A 23,047-nucleotide genomic window follows, 5' to 3' on the forward strand; every position below is an offset into this window, starting at 1 on the left:
TTCTAGCTTTACCTTCCATCCTTCCCCTCCATGAGCCCTGTGCTCCAGCCAAACACTGGCCTTACTTCTCATGCCTGTGCTTGCATCCTTCTCCTCACTTGGAGTGAATCATCTCTTTACATCCTAACTTTACACCCTTCAGAGACCAGCGCCTATCTCAACTTCGCCACGCAGCCATCACTGATTCTGTAAACCAAAAGGAATTTTTTTCCTCTGAACTTCTGGAATCTTAATGTAATTTTTTCCTGTGGCATTTGCCACCCTACATTGGTTATTTTTACATATATCATAGCTATTCTACAAGGCTGTAAACTACCCTGTGAGCAGGATCATGTCTTTTAGTGGTTCTTTTAAGGGCTCTGCTCTTACGAAGTCTTTCTAAAACATTCACCTTCGTTTTCAGAGGAACAACTCTTTTACTTTTACGCTCATATTTCCTCAGCTTCAGTAATATTTAATTAAATCACATAATAACAATAACAAGTGCAAGTAGTATAAAAAAGTTTGGGAATAGTCACAGCAGACCCTTAGTAAAAATGCAACTCAAAATGATGAGCATCATTCGACAGTAGCCTGCTACAAGGAGTGGCTAGCTTGCTTTGGGCATTGGTCTGTTTTACAAAGAAAATGGGAGCTTTGATTACTCTAGCCAATTAAGTTTTGTGGAAAGTAGTTAAAAGAATTTATATTACTCTTCCTGTACATTTCTAGTTTCCATTCATTAGCGTTTACACCCATGAAATTTCTGTTTCAGATGAATTTAGAAACCATAAGACTTTGATCATCATTAACTTTCAACTTATTTCAAATTGAAGGCAAAAGGCAAGATTCATTTCAACAAGTATTTCCTGAGCTCCAGTTATGTAGTAGGCACTATGTTGGGCATGATTTTTTTACAGCAAGATAATCATTTGGTGCAAACTTTCTAAAAGATATTTACAGTTCACTTCAAGTTAGGCAATTTGATCTGAGTTCTCGATTCATGGTAGAAATATAATTTCCCCTTATTTTATTCTTCTGAAATCTAGGCTGTATTGGATGTTGCTACTGGAGGCAGCATCACAGTGAAGCAAATTAGGTGCTTGCCTAAACCTTCGCTTGTACGAGATCATCACTAGACACAACACAATCAACATTCTCCCAGCCTGGCTTGAGAACACTCAGCTGTGTGTGAATATTTTCCTGCTTTATCTATATAAGGGTGTATGAATAAATTATGCAATATAAAGACTCATATCTTTTTAGCTTTTTTAAAGGAGTTTTTTATCTGCAAAATCTCTTAAAATATATGATAGCAATTTATTTAAGATTATTAGTTGGAACACCAATTTCTCATTCCAGGTGTTTCTTTCCACGTGGAGGGGCATCTATTAGTGTAACACTCCTTCCTGGGCTGGCTTCCCTCTATGATTCCTCCCCATTTTACTCTGTTCCTTGTGCTAAGTATACAGAACAGGTCCTCATGTGGAAAGGCTTGTAGGTCTTCAGAGAGCCTGTGACTGGGTATATAAATCTGTCTATTTCTGAGATTTGGTAGTAGGAAGTACATTGTTGTCCTATACCCAAGCCACATTCTCTGATATCATCAGCTTTATCAGTAATAAAGTTGACGTTTTGATCTCTATCTGCCATTCCTTTGATTTATCTATCCATTTGCTTATCTATCTATTTGTTTGTTCCAGAACTTAGGGAGGGGAAAGAGGGTGTTATGTAATAATTCTACTTGCCAAAGCCCAATATAAGTAAATGACCACATGCATCTCAGTTGGTAAAGCCTAAAGGACATCAATTGACAGCAAGAACAGATACAATAGCTAACCCACGCACTTGTGAGTATCCACCATAAACTGGTATGTGGACCAGTCAGACCAAGAGAAATTCACCAGGCAGAACTCAGCAATGCCCTGATCACACATGGGTCTCCTTCACAAGCACACAGGCGTGAGCACGTCTTTGTCTGCACGAGCTTTCAGAATACAGAACTGCAATGGTTGACATGATGATTTCTAAGCAACATAGACCAATTTTAAAAGTGCATTACCCATGGTTAGTGATAAATAATATTATATCCATGGCAAAAAATGTCCATGATCTGGAAAGAATAAGGGTTGACAATTTGAGTCAGATTATGCAAAAAGATAAAAGTTGGCATTCTTAAAGGCCTCAGGTTATGTTAGCCTAGGGCCATGCCAGCTCCAAGGCTGATTCTGCTACCCTCTGCGAGCAGATGGGAGGAAACCTGAATTCCAGCGCTTGCTCTGACACTTGCTCTGACCCACGGTCTGGTTTTCAGTATGCAAACAGAACAAAGTCCCTGTGCTCACGTTGCTTAAATTGTAGTAAGGGAAAGACAGAGAAGAAACAAAGCAAACGAAGAAACATTAGGTGGCGATAAGTGCTATGACGAAAACCAAATAGGGTATATGGGATGGAGGGCTATGGTTATGAGTTGGGAGGCTATCTTATACAGGGTGGCCCAGGAAGACCTCTCAATTAAATAGACATTTGGGCATTGAGGGAGTGAGAGAGTGAGCTTGCAAATATTAGGAGAAAGAGCAGAGTAAACAACAGTATTAAAGTTGCTGCGATGAGACTGCTTAGCAAACACAAACAGAAATATGGGAATGTACCGGAGCAGAGCGAGGGAGAGAGAGAGATAGGAGATGAGGTGAGAAGGGCCACTGGGAGCCAGTGCACTTTGGCTTATAGGCCAGAGGAAGGCTTTGGATTTTACCCTGAAAGAGATGGTTATCCACGAAACTGTCCTCCCTGCCATATTCTAGTAGCTCAGAGATGGGCAGCTACTCAGGCTAAGCTGGTTGGAGCCCATGTACCCTTCTGCCCTACCCCAATCAGGGATTTGGATCTTAAGCAGAGTGACTGGAAGGCTGAAAACCCATGGCCTCCAGGCCAGATAATCAGTCCTTCTCGGTCCCTGGGCCCCACACAGCACTCCCCCAGTTCCTGCCTGCTTCTCCCATCTACCGTTCATTCTGTGAGTGTGAGCTCTTTAAAGTTCTTCTAAGAGATTCCACTTTCTCTTTGGTATAGAGAGAGTCGTTCCTTTGCTTGCTATTAGAGATGGCAAGCTTAATACCATGCTTATTTCTCTTCTTTCTGGGCTTACAGGTCATCCACTTTTCCCAGCCTCCCTTGAGTTAGGCGTGGCCAGATGGCAGCCAAGTGATGGCATTCTAGCAGACGGAAGTGAGCACTAGTAATGTAGTCCATCTCTAGGCGTAGATCATTACAAGCTCCCCAACGTGGTCCTCTCTGTACTTTTTCCCATGCACAGCTTGAAGCACGGCAACTGTAAATGCCACATACTGAAGAGGGTGGAGCCACAACAGGTAAGGTGCCTCTGTCCCCGAGTCACTGCTTGGAGGATTGCTGCCCAACCAGGAATGCCTGCATTGGACTTTTAAGAGAGCTCGAGAGAAACTTGGATTATCCTAAGTCCCTGAGATTTGGTTTGTTGCAGCAGCCTCATGTTTTCTCACCTAATACAAACCCTAACTCACCTCTCAGTCATCATTAAACGTCTCATCCAACATTACACACCTGTGCTCCTGGGCAGAGAAAACACTTTTTTTGTTATACATAGTTGTTATATACATACATACATATATATATATATATATATATATATATACACTTTTGGAAGCATCTAAAAAGTACTAACACATATGCCATAGAATTTTAATTTTGATTACACAAGTAAATGAAAGCATTCTTGTTGTAAAAAATTAATCTAACATTGATAAGCAAAATCTCCCTTAACTACCACAACCCCTATTCCAGTCCCATAACCAGAGAAAACTCAGTTAATCAATAACATTTTGCAAATTAAAAAATAAGACAAAAACTGAGCCTGGCACAATAAATAATAGAAATTCTGTTCTTAAATTCCAACAAGGACTCATAATGTGCAAAGTAATGGTAACACTAAGAGGAATAGCACAGTGCCTGCCTCCCAGGAACTTAGAGGCCAGCACAGAGCTATAGCTGCAAACAGATCATTATAATACAGTGTGACCCATGTGATTACAGGATGTGCAAAAGGCATCAGACGTGCATGTACAGAGAAGGAAATTTTTTAACTGTGGAGTGGATTTGTGCAGGCTGTGTAAATGCACGTGTGAGAGGAAGAATCTGGAATATAATCACAGAGAATAAAAGGCCGAGGTAAGGTTTTGCAAGATAAAAATGAATTTTTCAGGAGGGCCAGGTTGGGGGGTGGTTGGCAGCAATTCAGGTAAAAGGAGCAACGTGTCCAAAAGGAGTGAGGTGTGAAACCATATGGTATGTCTGGGTGTGCTTTGGGGCACCTTCGAAAAAGTTTTTAATCTTCTTGAAGATCGAAAGACCCAGTGGCATATGTGTCAGTATTATGCAGATGCTTCCAAATGCTACTGTAACCTCCAAGCAGATTGGAAAACCCCAGGGCTTTCAACAGTCCTGATAATTAGTTAATGATGGGCTACACATATATTTGTTATTAACCGCTGACATAGCTTGAGTCATTGAGTGACTAAGACATGCATGACCATACAACCAGGACTAGACAAAGAAGTGATCCATTTGAAAGTACAAAATCAGTGCAAAATAGTGACTAGATTCCTTCTCTCCTACTCTCATCCCTCCCCAACCAAAGTATTCCATGTGGGCCACGTGCACAAACTTCTCCATTTACTTCAAGTAGAGAACGTCTGCCTAATAGCTGGTAAAGGTGTCACACAACCCATCAGAACTCTGGAATTACAGGAACTGTTTATCTGCTCAGATTTAAAAAGAATAATTTGGGTTTTTAAATGGGCAATCAATCTATAAATCCTTAGGGAATATCTATCCATTTAGGGCCTGACCATGACCTGGGGGCTATGACTCAATTAAATAAACTGCAGACAGATGTCTGAATCCACCCAAAGAAGTACAAAAACTCAAGCACTAAATTCTCCACTATTATGGAAAACTATGGGCAAAAAATGATGACAGATCTAGAGAACCAAAATAAATGAACTACAGTGTCACAGGGTTGGTTCATAACTTAGCGCCTACTTCAGACCAAAACGTGAGCGGGTCAATTATTTGTGGTCTTGGGAGCTCCTCAATGGTGAGAGTTCCTCCATGGCACTATTGACATTTTGGGTTCCATAAATTCTTTGTTGTGAGGGGCTGTCCTGTGAGCCGAGGATGTTTAGTATCACCCCTGGCCTCTATCCACTGGATGCCAATTGTACCCCCACACCCCCCACCCTCAGTTGTCACAAGCAAAAATCTCTTTAGAATTATACAGTTGAGAACCACTGGTATAGGTAGACCCAAGAGTGAGAAGAAAACCAGACAGTCAACCAACCACAGGCAACACTAATCCTGGCTGAGGATATAAGTGGAAAACTATGGAGGATAGGAACACTGGTGTTCTGGGATTCCCAGCTGAGGAGTTAAACACACGCTTAGCTCTTTAGCACTGGAGTTCTTCAACAGCTACTGAGTATTAGTGCAGAACAGAAACCATACCCCACCGGCCACTGCTGTCAAATTCCTGTGAAGGTTGAGTGGTGGTTGCTAAGAGACAGAACACTTCGTCTTAATAGAATGTGTCAGGCTGGGATCTTCTTAAAATAAATCAGTGAGTCAGGGTAGACTTCTCCCCTGCTGTTCCACTGACTTTTTTTTTTTTTTACTACAATTATCATTCTATAAAAGCGTGGAGGATGAGGGCTAATTAGTCCAAAAAGTAGGAGAAACCTGATCAGGTTTCTTCATTTCCTTAGTGACCCTCCAGCAATTTTTCTTAAGTTTGCACCAGAGAAACAGCCCTTAAACTGTGGCCATAAAAATAACAATAATACATTTAAAAATAAAATCCAGCTCCTCTATTTGGTGGAATGAGGGTTTGACCATATGCCTAGTATATGGAGACATTTTTCTTTTTTCTGTCATTATTTAAAGGAAATGATAATAATAAAACACCCCAAGACCTCTCTCCAGCAGATGCTGCTGAGATGAGCAGGGACAGATGAAAACCGCCCAGCCCTGGAGCTTCCAGAGGGAGGACCTTCTGCCTGTCCCAGGAGAGAGGCTTGGGGGACAATGGTTAGCTCTCCTGGGCCTGTTTGGGGCAACGCCACAGAGATACCACTGGAGCACACTGCGGGTGCCCTCCAGCTACAGAGAGAGAACATCCTGGGGAATCTTCTGTGCTGCGTTTTGGGAAGGAGCGCTAGACGGAAGGAAGCGGGAGAGGAGTCAGACTGGGAAATTCTGATTAAGCAACAACCACACGCCTTCTCTTTAATTTCCAAATGCTTCTCCCTGGACTTTTGAGCTAGTCTCCAAACTAATGCTGCCAATAATCCATCAAGGAAAATTAATCATGATGTTACAGTTACCGACAAATCCTCAGACATTTTCTGCTAGATAGCTCTCGATGATTACTCATTAACACCGTTAATTATGTGGTTTCTGCAGGTGCAGTATTAGAAAGTGTGTTCTTTTGTGCATACACAAAATGTTTATAAAATTTCCCAATCTTCATTTTTTCTTTATTCTCAAACCAATGATCTATAAAGGCTGTGTGCAGAAACTTTTTCTGAATGCAGTTTATTTCTCTCTCCAATGTGGCCTTAAAACTGGAGGAGAATTGCAACCTGAAAGATTCATCTCTCAAGAACACAATTTTCAAAGTCTGGTAATAAAAACAACATTGATAAGTAAACTTTGCATCTCTCCTCTTTAACTCTTCAAGCAATTGTCTGGGTATTTTGCATTCTTATACCCTTTCCATCACCTTTAGTGGCTAAGACATTTTAGTCTGGGCTGGCCTGGTGGCTCAGTGGTTAAGTGTGCACATGCCGCTTCTTGGCGGCCCGGGGTTCGCCGGCTCAAATCCCGGGTGCAGACATGGCACTGCTTGGCACGCCATGCTGTGGCAGGCGTCCCACATATAAAGTAGAGGAAGATGGGCATGGATGTTAGCTCAGGGCCAGGCTTCCTCAGCAAAAAAGAGGAGGACTGGCAGTAGTTAGCTCAGGGCTAATCTTCCTCAAAAAAACACAAAATTAAAGACATTTTAGTCAAATTCTGTCATGTTGGGTTGGTGGCAGGGGTGCCTGGTTCCCACCAAGTTGAAAGCACAGCAGCAGCAGCTCTGGGCTAGAGCCAGAGTTACCAGGAGAGAAACATCCAGAAGACCCAGCTGATGGTCCCCTCATCAGGCTCAGTCCCCACTGCTAGTAAAAAACAAGAAACCTTTTACCCACAACATAATGCAGACAGTGAAACCAACGTCATAAAAGGAAGTCTCAAATTCTGGAAGGAAAAAGAAACAGAGATTAAACAAAATTCCTGTTGATACACTAAGAAATAACTTGCCAGTAGCTTGTTCTAGTCTTTTTGTTTCTGCCTATAAAATCTCGAAATTTGAAGTCAGTAAAATAGACTCAATAGTTTAATTCACTTTATGGGAGACTATGTTGGGATAAATAGGCTTAATGTAAAACTCTGCATCCCCCAAATCATTTTTACAAGACTTTAAAGCAGTTCTAAAAGATAAGGTGAATTTCCCATAATATTCTCTTATTCGTCCCCCACAAAAAAGACAGAAAAACCCAGTAAAAAAAAAAAAAATATATATATATATATATATACATATACACATATGTATGTGATCTAGTAAAGTGTTTCAAAAAGCATATTATAAGCAACCCTTGCTAATACTTTTTTCCCCATTCCTCAGTTGAATTTAGGTGAAAATTCAAGATTTTTAGGTACTGTCTTTAAAGATAAAGATTTTTTCCTAATTGTCAAATGTAAATTTCACTGTAGAATATGTAGAAAAGCACATACAGAAAAAGAACATTAAAATAATCAGCAATCCCAACACTCAAAAATGACTACTTTTAATATACTGGTGTATTTCTTTCATTGTTCTATCCGAAGAGGTGCTCTTTTCTTCTCCTTTTTTTTAAAAACACAAATGGTATGTTTTATAACCTGTTTTTAATTTAAAAGTATATTCTGAACATTTTTCCACGCTATTAAATATTCTTTTCCAGCAGCTATTCTCAATTTTTTTGGTCTCAGAACCACATCGTGCTCTTAAAAATGATTGAGGACCTCAAAAAGCTTTTGTCTATGTGGGTTGTATCTATTGATTTTTATAGTACTACCAATTAAAACAGAAGTTTTAAAAGTTTTTATTAATTCATTTAAAAATAGGGGGTCCAGCCCCATGGCTGAGTGGTTAATTTCACGCGCTTTTCTTCAGTGGCCCAGGGTTTCACCGGTTCAGATCCTGGGCACGGACACAGCACTGCTCATCAGGCCTTGCTGAGGTGGCATCCCATATGCCACAACTAGAAGGACCCATAACTAAAATATACGACTATGTACTGGGGGGGATTTGGGGAGAAAAAGCAGGAAAAAAAAAAAAAGAAGATTGGCAACAGTTGTTAGCTCAGGTGCCAATCTTTAAAACAATAAAATAAAATAAAAATAAAGTAACTTATTACATGTCAACATCAATAACATATTTTATAAAAACTAATTCCATTTTCCAAAATAAACAAACAAAAACATTTAGTGAGAAAAGTAGGAATACTTTAGATTTTTGCAAATACTTTTAATGTTTAGCTTAACAAAAGACAGCTGAATTCTCATTTCCGCTTCTGCCTTTAAAGTGTACATATGCTCTGTTTGGACAAGTACATGAAGAAAATCTAGCCTCCCACAGATGTGTGGTTGGAAAAGAGAGGAGCTATTTTTCTTTATACCACACCAAAACTTGACAAGTGGTAGTGTTTTAAAGATTAGCTGCAATGAAGAATCTAAAAAAAAAGGTGGGGGTTGGCTGGCCTGACGGCACAGTGGTTCAGTTCACTCACTGTTTCAGCAGCCGAGGGTTCATGGGTTCGGATCCTGGGCACAGACCTGCACACCACTCATCAAGCCATGCTGTGGTGGCATCCCACATACAAAATAGAGGAAGACTGGCACAGATGTGAGCTCAGGGGCAATCTTCCTCAAGCAAAAAGAAGAAATTGGCAACAGATGTTAGTTTAGGGCCAATCTTTCTTAAGAAAAAGTTATGACAAACATCTTTATAGTCACCTCTTTCTGCACATTTGTTTTCTTAGAATTACACCTTAGGAAGTAGAATTTTATAAAAGTCAAAAACAAATTTATTTTTTAAGGCTTTTTACACTTTGCCAATCTTCCCCCCAGAAGGTTTATTAATTTGCCTTCCTATCAGGGGCCTGTACAAGAGCCTTCCATTCTTACCCACCTCTTATCAACACTGCGGGCCCTGCGAGCCCTGTCTGGAGAGTTGTTTTTAGATCATCAGAGTGTGACTGAGCTGGCTCACTCTCTGATATGAAATACAATACTTGAGATTTACGGGACTTCTCTGCTCACGGAGTACTCCTCTGATAACTCTCCCACAGTGCTTTTTTACGCTACTTCACACTATCACAATTGGTGTTGTCCATGTGTCTCTACTTGACAGTAAGATTCTTGAGACAGAAACCAAGGCTCATTATCTAAGTATATACCACATACCTGAGCCCATGGGATAGAGATAGCATGGGGTAATGGTGGAAATAACATGTTCACTTCAGAGAGACCTGGGTTTAAATCCTGACTTCACTATCAGTGTGCACTTGGGTAAATTACTTCCCCTTCCTTTCCTGAGCTTGAAGGTCAACATCAGTTAACAGGAGACTAATACGTACTTCATATGGCAGTTGTGTTGAAATGATATGTGTAAAATACCTCATACAATACTTGGCAAATAACAAACGCTCCATATGTTTGTTCTCTTTCTTTTCCTTTCCAATGTTGAATTAACCTTGTGAAGTCCAAACTTTGTGGATCTATAAATCCACTTTGATTTACTAATAAGACATAATTAATTAAGACAGAAGTCATCTCCTTAACAATGATTACCTCTGGAAAGCATAACTAAGCAAAATTGATGAGTTTTCTAAGTCTTCTTCCCTGCGTCACCCAATCGTTACTTATTCTGTCAGTCACTCAAACATCTATGAGTGTGTACTATGTGTCCCAAAGACAAATTACACACAGTCCCCAAACGAATAGGAATGTAAAATGAAATCTTTCTAGTGCCAGAACACCACTTCTGTGATCATGTTAAATCTGAATTCAGGGAAAAACCATCCCCAAAGTTATGCTGAGAGAGCTGGTCCAACTGTACATCTCAGAAAAGAGAATCTGACACTACTTGAGTCTCATTTCTCCCCTTGACCACGGACATAGTAGCCATCTTGTGAGTTGGAGCACAATTCTTCACAGGAGGACTGACCTAGGTATACAGATAAAAGGATTAGAAGGCAGGGCCGGCCAGAGACACAGCTGTTAAGTTCCCACACTCTGCTTCAGTGGCCTGGGGCTTGCTGCTTATCAAGCCGTGCTGTGGCAGGCATCTCACCTGAAAAATAGAGGAAGATGGCCACAGATGTTAGCTCAGGGCCAATCTTCCTCAGCAAAAATAGGAGGATTGGCAGCAGATATTAGCTCACAGTTAATCTTCCTCGAAAAAAAAAAGGGGGGGGAGGATTAGAAGGGAATGAACTCTCTAATTACAGATAGTGAAGAAATTTCAATAGAGCTTTGAAACCCTAAAGCAGAGATACCCAAGTGTATAAGATAGGTCATGTTGAGACCTAAATTAAAGACTTGTTTGTTTTTACCATAAAATGAAAAGTCAAATCTAGAACAAACAGTGATAGTCAGATTTAGCTGATATTTAATGAGAAAAAGTACTTCAACCTCAGATGGCTCTATTTGGTCATTGCTCTGTGTTATATTTTCAGTTAAATTCCTTATGGAAATATTAACCAGTTGATTTGTTCCACTGTTTAAATAATGTGTTTTTACATCCATACAAAAGGCAAAATCTACTGCATCATGTATTAAATGTTCTGAGGATCAGGTAACAAACTGAAGAAAGCCTAGCCCAGGGCCCATGCTCTTCTAGTGGACATCTGACCTCTCTTCCCATTTGGTAAATTCCCCACTTGGCGGTCCTGGAGGAGGTAGTGCTGACAATGCCAGCTGCTCTCCCAGTGCTGACCTTCACACCCATTCCAGACTGACTCAAGAGCTACTGATGAAAGAAATAGATGGTGGAGCTCTTCATTCTCTCCAGTGGTAGCAGAGGTTACAGCTGTTGCAATATTGAGCTGCTGGTATGGAAGTGGCAACAGTACAAATCGTGACATCTTGTGCCCAGTAATAATGGCAACCATTTCCTCACCAGAGAACGTCTTTTCAAAAACAGCTTCATTGAGATATAATTCACATACAGTTCGCCCACTTAAAGTGTACAATTCATTGGCTTTTAGTATATTCAGAGTTGTGAGGCCATCACCACAACTAATTTTAGAACATTTTCATCTTCCCAAAAACAAACCCTACACTCCTTAAGCATCATCCCCCTAGTCTTGCCCTGATCTAAGCAACCACTAATCTACTTTCTGTCTCTCTAGATTTGCCTATCCTGGACATTTCACATAAATGGAAATATACACTATGTGGGCCTTTGTGTCTGTCTGCTTTTACTTAGTGTGTTGTTTTCAAGGTTTACCCGTATTGTAGCATGAATCAGTACTTCATTCTTTTTTATGGCCAAATGATATTTCATTGTGTGAATATGCCATATTTTCCTTATCCATTCATTAGTTGATGGACATTTCAGTTGTTTCCACTTTTTGGCTATTATGTTGCTAGGAACACGTATACAAGTTTTTATGTGGACATACATGCCCATTTCTCTTGCGTATATGCATAGGAGTGGAATTGCTGGGTCATGTGATAACTCCAGGCTTATCTGTTTGAGGAACTGACAGACTGTTTTCCAACGGAGCTGCACCATTTTACATTCCCACCAGCAGTGTATGAGGATTCTAATTTCTCCACATCCTCACCAACACTTGTTATTTTTGTCTTTTTGATTATAATCACCCTAGTAAGTGTGAAGTGGTATCTCACTGTGGTTTTGATTTGCATTTCCCTGACGGCTAATTATGTTGAGCATCTTTTCATGTGCTCATCGGACATTTGTATATCTTCTTTGCAGAAATGTCTATTCAGATCCTTTGCTCACTTTTAAACTGGGTTATTTGTCTTTTTGTAATTGAGCTGTATAGTTCATCAGATCAGTTTTGAGGCATGGTTTTAAGGGTTGTTCTTGGCTACCTAAGTCTACTTTTCCACACTTCTCAGGATTCTATGAGCTACCAATATCCTTTGAATAAAGCAATTTTCTGCTTAAATCAGGCACAGTTAGCTTCTGTTGCAGCTCAAAACTCTAACTGACATAGACCCTGGGAACACGCAGCACCCCTCATCTAGAGAAAATCACTTACACAGGCTTTACCGGCAAATGGAAACGTGTTCAGTGGCGGTGTTGTTACTAAACCCTGAGTTTCTGAATTCATGATTCTAAACTCTTAAACTATGCAGACTCATCTAAGGGAACTTATGGGATTGACAAGTGGAAACTGCGGCAGGCTGAGCAGCAAGTAGGAACTGGAGCAGAGAGAAATAGAAAGAAAACTCTAAGAAATGGTTGCCGTTTCTTGTCATTTTTCTCCAAGATAAAGTAGGCCACCGATTCTTGTGAGTTATTCAGATGATAAGGTGCTGATGTTCTGAGGCCAGCAGCCCTCTCTCTGCCTTGGCCCTGCAGCCATAGAAGCTGGGTCACCCTGCAGCTCCCTGCCAACCTAGGCTGGGATCCAGGGACTCCGCTGGGATTTTCCTTCAAAGGGTCAAGTCTGCGAATAAAGTAGGCGTCCTAATTCTATCAGCCGATTTAACTACACATTTGGTTATCAGGCAATTTTAGCTCCTCTATCAACACTGCTAACTGTGTGTGCTTTCTCCCACCCCCAGCCCGCCTTGTGTATCCTGGATTCTCTAAGGAGTCAGGAAAATGAGAATATCCTCTCTCCCAGAGCAATCTGAGCCGAGGGTTGGGAGAGAGTCATTTTCTGCAGTTTCCTGGGTAACATCCTTAGCTCCTCCTCTAAGCAGGAGAGACTGAGGTACATCTATCGCACTGTCTGCCTGTGGTACCCTCTCCCTTCTCTCCTAAGCACCCAAGTGGGTGCCCTCTTGTCCCAGGACAGTATCTTACATCCTGTATTTGAAGGGATTTGTTCAAAAGGGAATCCAATCTAAGGCAGATGCTGACAGGTTTACACTATTAACCCTCTCCAAGGGGCTTGCATTTCTATGTCATTAATCTCTCTCTATTGACTTGCATTTTGCCAAATTCAAAGACTACCACTCCGTTCTCATTCTCCGGACCCCGTTTTGGCTCCTAAGAACAAGATGACTTGTTAGGAGTGTGATGATATGAGCAGTGTTGATCTCAGAGAAGGAAACCTGAGATCCTGGGACAAAATGTTTTGTCGTAAGATCCAACCACTTATTCATTCAACAACCATTTCTTAGGCACCTACTGTGTGCAGGACACTGTGTTCTAGCTGCTGGAGATGCAGCAGAGAAGCAGGGCCCCTGCCCTCATGGAGCTTCCACTCTAGTGGTGGCAAGAAACAATAAATAAACAAAAAGATAGCATCTCAGATAGGGATAGGTGCTATGAGGGGCAATGTGAAATGGTGATAATGTGATAGTGAAAGCCTGGAAGAGAGCCGTGAGGCAGGGCAGTTGAGAAACCCTCTCTAAGAAAGTGACGTTTGCACTGAAACCTGCAGAGTGGATCTGGGGAATAAGTGTACTAGGGAGAGAAAACAGCAGTGTCAAGACCTGGGTGCAGGAACAGGGTTAATATGTTGGAGTTTCAGAAAGAAGACCGCGTGGCTGAAACGCAGCGAACATAGCAGAAAGGGATGAGACGAGCTGAGAGAGGTAAGCAGCTCAGGTAGGGCCTTGCAGGCTTGGTAAAGACGCAGAGACGTCAAGCATCCTGCTCCAAAGCACACAGCTAGTAAGTGGCAGAGCCAGGATGATAACCCAGGTCTTGTCAATCCTACCGGGTGTTTCTGCGCTGTAACCTGCTTTATGCCAGAAAGGTGCCGGACAAAGAGGGGATTTACTGAAGTCCTTCCTGGAGATCCCAAAACCCTAAGAAGAAACAAACACTGTTGTCTCACTCTTTTCTGCACATTCTCTCTTGAAAAAAAAAAATACTAGATATGAAAATTCAAAGTGCATCATGGTAAATCCAATAAAATTCTGTTTTTTAAGCAGAGGATGTCACTTTTATTGGTATTATGGTAAATACCTATTGAGCACTTACCATATGATCCCATAGAGCGTGCACAGAAGTTATTTTGGTGTTGCTCTGTTTGACCTTATGAGGATTCAGTCTCACTGGATTGCCTAATGTCTATTTTTAAACATAAGATCTACTCTCCCTAGTACACATTAGGAAACTTAATATAGCTAAGGTGCTCGTCAGGATTAGCTACTATGTAGATTTTCTTGGGTCTTCTATGTAGATTTTCTGAGTCTTCTATGCTTTGCTTTTAAAATTAGAAGTAAACTGAAGTAATTATTTTTAAAAACTAAATTTACACTCAAAAAAAAGAGAAAGAAATTTGTTAATAAAGACCAGACATGTGCATATTGTGTATATATATAAAATCTTGAGATAAGCACTGAACCCATGAGTTTTCTAGCTCTGGCTCTGCCATTAGACCAGGGCTGGAATCCCTGGCACACTTACCAGCTGTCCTATACGGGTTAAATTACTCAGTGCTGCTAAGCATACATTTTCTTCCATAAAGTGGAAATGAAAACAATGCCTGTATCATAGAGCTACTGTGAAAATAACTCAAAATCACAAGTGACACTGCTTGGAACGGTCCAGCTATTCCTTGAGTCAGTGCTGGTTTCTCTTCCCTTCTCTGGGTCTCTATTCACTCATCAGAAACATCAGCGGGTCAGGGAAATGATGCTAAGGTGTCTTCTAGAATAAGGGTCAGCAGCAGCCAGGCTTTCCTGCCAGACTTGAACTACAGGACCGTGAGACCTTTTGCTGTAGGCTGATAGAGAAGTGCTAGCAAGACAGACCGGAGACTGACAGAAATCTCCCAGGGGAATGAGCAAGGAGGCTTCAAAAACTGGGACTTGAAGGACCAGGGTCCTAGTGGACCCCTACCTCAGCTTCCCGAGGCCGACTCATTTTACCAAGGCATTGTCTTCAACTAGTTACTTGTGAGATGATTTGTGTCACGTCTGCCCTCTCCAGAGACTAAACTCTAAAGATTAGAAGCTGTTTGGTTGCCTCACTCCATGTTTGCGTTGCTTCACACACAGTCCGTCCTCAATAAATATTCGTTGAATGAATGAGCCTCCTTTCTCATAGTAGACACATTTCTGAGATCGGAGGTGTCATGAGTTTAGCTAAGCTACTCCATGCTATTGCTGCCCTGGCATCCATTTTTTTTAACCAAGTGGCCCCCAGGGGGCTTAAACTGATACTAGCCCCTCCTGCCAGCACACGCTCTAGATAACAGCCCACAGAGTCACAAGCAGATGGAAGAACCTGATGTGACTTCCCCAACAGTCCTGGGGATCAACACTCTCCCCCACGTTCCAGCACCTTCCCCTTGTGTCTCCCTCAGGTAAGGCCTCCTTGGAGCTTACCAAAACCCCACTCATTTTGGTTGGAATTGACGGATGCAGACAGCCTGGGAACCTCAAAGCACTCCACCCAGGCACCCTAATAAAGGTGTGTGTCCCAGGTCCTGCCTCTCTGCCTGCACTCTGCCTTGGCCTCCCCATGTATCCCCTTGAGATACGCCACGTACTTCCTCCAAGACCTGTGAGTGATAAACGTCTCTACTTCACTTTCTCTTGTGGGCTTTTATGGAACTTCAGCACACTATCCTCACCCTATGCTCCACTCAATAAATGTTAATTTAACAAGTCATAACAGGAGGAAATTAATTGTATTTACAGATCACCAATTTTAAGTGCCTTAGTTAAATCAGCCACTAAGAGGAAATTTGTGGTGAACGTAAATTTCCATTTAGCATGTGGACTTTTTTTAAAGAGAAGTATACTCAACCAAGCAAACATAGTAACGGCTCCATGAGAGGGCTTTGAGCATTTAGAGTTTGGTAGACCGAACAGTAGCATCAATTCATCCTCCCACATATCTCGGACTTGATCGGATTAGGATGTGGAATTCTGGAACTGGATGCACTCCAGTTGCCTTCACAGAGGACTTTCCTCTGGACAAAAAACAAAGCCTATTCTTACCCTTCCATCCATGATTTGGCTCAAGGGTCAGTCTAGGGGAGGTTTCTGACAAGTCACAGAAGGTGGGAATGATGACCCAGACATCCTAATTGAACAATCCCTCAGTACTTATCACTGTCCCCTCCAAGCTACTGTGTTTCCACAGTCACTGGGCATTGTCAATCCCTGGTAAATGAATGGTCAACAACCAACGAAATTCTACCTAATCTAACAGATTCAATATCCCAGCTATATCTGCTTCTTGCAGGAGTCTGGATGACCCGACATTCACTTGCTCATGCATTTGTTCAGTTATTCATGTCACTCACTTATTCATTCAATAAATATTCTCAGTCCTGGAAATCCTGAGTGGTTCTGGATGAGAAAAAGAAAGCTCAGACAGACCAGCAATTAGCAGCACAACAGCTAGGACCAGGAACTAGAGGACTATCCAACCATATTGTGCCTGGAATATCTTTCTGCCCAGCTGCAGTATCTCCTCTGCAAAACCTTTCTAAATCTGATTTTAAGAAGAATATATGTCTCTTCTCTAGTCCTTTGTTAATATCTTTAGCGTAGTACCTATGACATCATGTTGGAATTAAGGGCTTCCCCTCACCAGACTGAGAGCTCCTTGAGAGAAGCAAGTGTGCTATCAATCACCTTTATGTCCCTGGTGCCTAGCCCAGGGCCGAGCATGGAGAGCTCATTATCCGTGGAGCAGTTCTATGGATTCCAGGGAAGCTGATGGATTTCTGCATTGTCCAATATGGTAGCCACCGCCACATGTGGCTACTGAGCGCTTGAAATGTAGCTAGGTGGGGGGAATGGAGACATGCTGTAAATGTAAAACACGCTTCAAATCTCAAAGACTTAGCACCAAAAAAATGTAAAATACGCCATTAATAATTTTTATATTGATTACACATTGAAATGATACTACTTTGGATATTGGGTTAAGTAAAATATATTATTAAAATTAATTTCACCCATTTCTTTTTAATTTTTTGTGTAATGCGGCTATTAGAAAATTTAAAACTACATATGTGGCTCACGTTATATTTCTCTTGGATAATGGCGGGCTAAACCAAAGATTACTATTTTAGGTGCTAACCTCTTGCACATGATTCTCTAAGTTTTCTGGGTAGGAAGGGGAATTTGGTTATATTGTCTGAATTCTGTCAAGGCTTTCATTATGCCTAGGTTCAGAATATCCAGGAAAAAGGAGACACTTCTTCTTTTTTTTTTTTTTTTGCAAAATTCTATCAGTCAATATTTCTTACACTTTAGTAGGTTTGCTGTTTTAAAGAAAAAGCAATTCCAACTCTTGCTGTATTCTCCTATATTGAGTCAAAGTCTTACCAAGGGCATGTGATACCCATGCAGCCAACACTTAAATAGCTCTTCAGTTTATGGCTCCAAGCGCCTGGGTTTTATCCTCTCTCCGCCCTCAGTCTCTGGCATCCTGAGCAGTCACCCCTCCTATCTCAGCTCCTTCCACTGACCTCAAAAGAGCGCCAGCTCAGATAACACACTTGTCAAAACACCTAGGTAAGCACAGCAGTGGGAGACACCATATAAATAGATACATGGAAACAGAGCGCTCCGTACCGATAACAAAAACCATTTACAAACCCCTTCACCTTCCAAGAGGTTTGCTTCCTACAATGATTAGTTAAATGGAAATGTCACTAACAGTTTTAATTCTACCAGCTTAGAGAGATCTATTTTATACCGGCATGGGCAAAGCTGCAATTAAAGGTGATTTTTAAGTTTTTGATACTGCTGTGGCAAAAAATCCTCTGTATTTAAATGGAGAATTTAAAATTGACCAACAGAAAATGATCCAAAACAAAAATACTGAAAAATTTCTAAGTGATCTGTGAGAAAGACTAAAAGAGTCGGGCTTCATGGGTCTACAGTGAGAAAAACATAAAAATAATGAGTGTCTGTTTACATATCTCCCTCCATAAGGGAGACCAGGATTTGAAACATTCAGCACAGTGCTTGGCTTATAGTAGGTGTTCGAGAAATATCAGTTGAATGAATATATGAACATTTGGGGGGTTACTATTTAATGGAATACTGCAATTGCCACGTTTATCTTGGGTTTTTTTCAACCTTGAGTGATATGCTAGACAGTACACAGCTTCCTATTTTACTCAGGATACAGTTTGAAGGCCCTACTACGGCCTACAAAGCCCTACATGATCTGTAACCCAACTACCTCTCACACTCATCTCCCACCACTCTCCCCCTTCCTTAGTCTGCTGCAGCGACCTGACCTCCTAGTGTTCCTCCAACAAGCCACACATTCCTGCCTCAGTGCCCTTGCACCAGCTCTTCCCTTTCTTGAGAACATTCATTCCTTCAATCTCTGCTCAAATGTCAACTCATCAGAGAGGCTTTCTTCACCAACTCATCCAAAACGGTATAACCCTGATCCTGCTGTATTTGTGCTCAGGTCACTTACTGCTACCCGACACATTATGCATTTGTTTATTTGTCTCCCCAAACTGGAAAGTCACTCCTGGGAGGGCAGGAACTCTGTTCATCTCGTTCAGTCTGTACCCTGTGTGCCTAGAAAGTGCCTGGCACATAGTAGCAGTTCAATACACATCTGTTGGAGGAATAAACTAACATTCAGTTGGAGTCCAGACACCTGGATCTAATCCCACTTGTACTATAAAAAAGTTGTGGACTTTGAACCCATGTCTCCTAACACCGTTTCTGCATCCATAACAGGATTGGTTGGGGAAAGATGTTTCTAAGCCTCTCGCAGCTCTACATCCTGTGGTTTATCTGCTTTTCACATACAACTTTTGTATGACATTTAAGCAACCCGAAAATCTCTTTTTGCCATCCACAAACGACAGGCCCTCTGGGCACTTCAAGACAAGCGAGGACCCTGATCAAAAGGCCCCAGGTGAAGCCTTCCCCAGTCCTTCTAGGCTGGATGGCCCAGGACTTTCTCCCCACTGAGGAGCTTCATACAGACCTTTTCTTCCTGAAATCTCTTCTATTTTCTCCACCTAGAATGTGAACACCTTGAGGACAGAAATGGATTCTAGGAATTTTTGTATCCCCAGCACCTTGCATGGTCCACGTCAGCTGGCATTCCATGAAGATTTCGTGAATGAATGAACACAGGGAAGCCAAAGTGAAACAGGATCATTACTCACATTGAAAACTGAGACCATCGCTCTCCCCTCTTTGAGGAATGGTGGGCAGAAGGGAAAGCTTTGCTGCCAATACCGATTCATCTGAAGGGGTGTAAGAAACTAAACTTACTGGAACCTCCTAAAGGCTGAGCACTCCTACACACATTCCCATAGTTTATTTAATCCTATGACAACCTTATGAATTAGGAATTATTACTCCCATTTTATAGATGAGAAAACTGGGGCTCAGGGAGCATACGGAATTTTCCCATGATAGAATGGCTAATAGGATCCACACGCGGGCCTCTTCATGCCATATGGCATATTCATATCACTGAGTGATACATTGGAAGGGTAGTTCTTTGATCCAATATAAGTATTAGCATGTGGAATGGTGAGCTTTCCTGCACTGGAAAAGCATTTTTATAATTAAAGGGGTTTTTTCCCTTGATTCAGAAAGGTGGATGTAGATAATTCTATATATGGTCCCTGAAAGGATAAAGAAAAGATTTACAAGTAGATTACACTTTGTGCCTTTTGAACTTTTGAAAGTAAAGTTTATTTTTTCTGATGATAAAATGCACTATATGTTCATTATAGAAAAACTGAAAAATACAGATAAATATAAAGAAAACATTTTAGCCATTACCCCATCACTCGGAGACAACCACTATCAACCTTTTTCATCCTTAAGGTTTCCACAATATTTATGAACCTCTGAGAAAATGCAGAGGCAACTTTTCCATTCAAGAAGGGGGAAAACTCCCACTATTATTCAAAGGGATGAGGTCTTTCCTTTTGCTCTTCTGCCCTTTCGTCGTGGAAGCTAGTTGGAGCCATTCGAGTTTCACCAACAGTAAGGAAGGCTCCCTCTTGCAAAGGCAGGGAGGTGGCGAAAGCCTGGCGGTGGCTTGGAGTAAACAGACCCAAACTCACATCTCAGTTCTTACGTCTACCTGCCTTAAACCCAGCAAATGATAAAGAGCCTCACTTTCCTCATCTGCAGCAGGACAGTCACCTCACAGTGTTGCTGGGGGGGTTTAAAATGAAAAACACATGTTAACACTTAGCACCGAGACCGGCACAGAGAGAGTGGGCTGGGCCCTCCCTTAATTGTAAAACTTTGGTGGAAGACACGAAGGACGGGGTGAAGAATGAGGGAACATCATTCTTACCTCCCAGCCTTTAGAGAACATTCCTAGTTCTCACCTCTAGTGTCAGAAGGAAAAAGAGCTTAGGCTATGTTTGCAAACACACACAACAAGACAGTTTGATTTCTGACAAAGCTTTGAAGTAGGAGAAACTCAGGGATTCCCAGCTCCCTTAGGAGGTGCTCCCCACTGACACCTCTCTACCTCTACTTACAGCTACCACCTCCTTTGCCCTCGCCCCCACTGTGGTTCAGTCCCTAGACGTCTCCTTGCTTTCCCTCTGCCGCTGCCCGTCTGAGCTGAGCCCTCCCCAAACCCAACTTTCTAATCTGCCCATCAGGCTAATTTTTCAATAACACCAATCTGTTCTCCTAAATCCTGTTCGGAAGTTTACTGATTTCTTGTTACCCGCATCATCAAATCCAAAACAAAAAAATGTGATGGTTTTCAAGGGTCCCCCTCCCCACACCTCTTCCCTTATGTTTCCCTCCACTCTGCTCATTCTGCCCCCTGCCCTGGTGTCCACCTTACATCTGTAGTCAGAGCAAGCTGAACTTTACTGCAGATGAATCTTTACCTGAAGATCTTGACCTTGGTCAGAGCACAATGCAATCTCAGAGTGGAGCTTTGCATCATTGTCAGCTGCTCACATTTTAGGGTAAATGAGTTTTTAGATTCCCTGTGGGTAAATGTTGGTTGGACAAGGATATGAGGATCCCGGACACCACTAAGGGAAAGATTATAAAGGCTGGGATTGACAGATTTCCCCTTTTCAACACTGCCCAAGACTCACAGGTCCCTACTCCCCGTTCCATTTCCCACAGGTGCCTTCTCTTCTGCGTCTCCTGCCCGTTCTCTAAGGCCCAGGTCGTGCCCCTTCTTCTCAAGGCCATTACACTCTCTTCTGACCTTCCACAGAACCCGAGGTTGGTCCTCCCCATCCCTCTCATTTTTTCAGCACATAGTCTCATGCTCCCCGTATTGCTCTCTAACTTCTTCCGTAAAGTCCTTGAGGGCAGGCACTGTGCCCACTCCCCCCTTGGTAGTTGCTTGGTAAATATGTGGCCGGTATTTCAGACTTCTTATCTGACTGACTATTCACCCTAATCAATGACACTTTCTGAGCATTTCAACATCAGCTCTGCTGGCTTTGGTCGGGCAACACTTTTCACTTTGGGTAAGATGGGCATTCTGAAACGCTGCACATCCATCTGTCACCCAGAGAGCCTTTCTACTGATAGTTTTAGATTCAGGAAGGGCCATCGCTGACTGACAAAACAAAAACACAACCCATACTCAAAGAGAATAAGTGAAAGTAGAAACAAATCCGTACAGAGAGGAGATGAGTCCCACTGCTCTCATTTCAGGGCCTTCACGAAGGTTGGGAGGGAAGGAGCTGCAAGTGGAGGGAGACCTATGTGTTCATCTCGTATTACCCAACCAGGTTCACATTTATTGAGACGTTGATATTTGGGACCATGAGAAAAAGAAGCAGGATTTTAAGAACAGGGGTTATTGAAACTCATGCTTCTTTTCTTCAAATAATTTACGGGCCTTTGCACCAAAATAAAGTCCCCTTATAGCAGCCTGGCCCCGTGCTAGGCATCCAAGAGACCTCCAGGCATTTGAAGGTTCCAGAGCAGCCTTCCCTGCCTCTGCCTCCACGCCTACCTCATACCCCCTTCTCTCTAGCTCCGTCTTTCAAGATTGTGCCTGTGCCTTGGGCCAAATGCAAGCGTTTCTGCACATTCCTGCAGTTCGGCGGGACCCTAAGCAAATCCGCAGGAATGAGCAACAGCGCCGGTCACAAGGAGCCGGGCTGGGGGGCGGGCCGGGGGAGGAGGGGGGGGAAGTTCGCCGCGGCAGGCGGGCCTGTCACTCCAGCTGACAGCCAGCACCTTCACCTTCCAGTTCTTTACCAAGACGGCGCCCCCAGAGAGAAAGCGCTGAGATGCAGGGAAACGAACTCCAGCTGAAAAAGACGGGCCCGGGCCGGGCGCGGCCCCCCGGCCGCCTGCGCTCGCCGCGCCCGCGGGAGACCACCTACCTGGCGTCCGGCTCCTCCTCCGACTCCGCGGCCGTGTCCTCGCCCTCCTCGCCCTCCGACTCCTCCTCGGTCTCCAGCGCTCGGGGGGCCTCCTCGTCGGCGTCGGAGCGGAAGGCGCTCTCCCCGGCGTGGGTGCTGTCGCTGCTCGCCATCGCGCCTCGGGGCCGGAGCCGGAGCCGGAGCCGCCGCCGCGCCTGCTGTTCTCCCTCGGACTGCGCCGCCGGCCCGCGCGGCCCCGGAGGGCGGCTCGGGTTCCCGGCCCGGGGGCGGGCGAGCCCGCGACTTTAAATAGAAGGCGTCAAAAGTTTCGCCACCGCGCCTCTGGGGCCCGGGCTCAGCTTCTCCTCCTCCCCGCGCGTCTGCCAACTTGCCGAGCCCTCCCCGGCCCAGGCCCGCGGGCCCCGGAGCACCCTCCCAGGGGCGCAGGCTGGCCGCAGCCGAGGCGA

At 43.0% G+C, this 23,047-nt stretch overlaps 1 protein-coding gene across 1 annotated transcript in view; it reads right to left on the reverse strand.

Moving 5' to 3' along the window:
- Positions 1–22,868, reverse strand: part of CMYA5 (cardiomyopathy associated 5) — an 84,704-nt gene extending 61,836 nt beyond the window's left edge. Inside the window, exon 1 of the mRNA XM_023618100.2 lies at positions 22,602–22,868. Coding sequence (XP_023473868.1) covers positions 22,602–22,753 — 152 coding nt within the window. The 5' untranslated portion in view covers positions 22,754–22,868. The remainder of the gene's footprint in view (positions 1–22,601) is intronic.
- Positions 22,869–23,047: the final 179 nt, after the last annotated feature.

The sequence above is a fragment of the Equus caballus genome, chromosome 14 (assembly GCF_041296265.1).
Source record: "Equus caballus isolate H_3958 breed thoroughbred chromosome 14, TB-T2T, whole genome shotgun sequence".
Classification (NCBI taxonomy): Eukaryota; Metazoa; Chordata; class Mammalia; order Perissodactyla; family Equidae; genus Equus; species Equus caballus.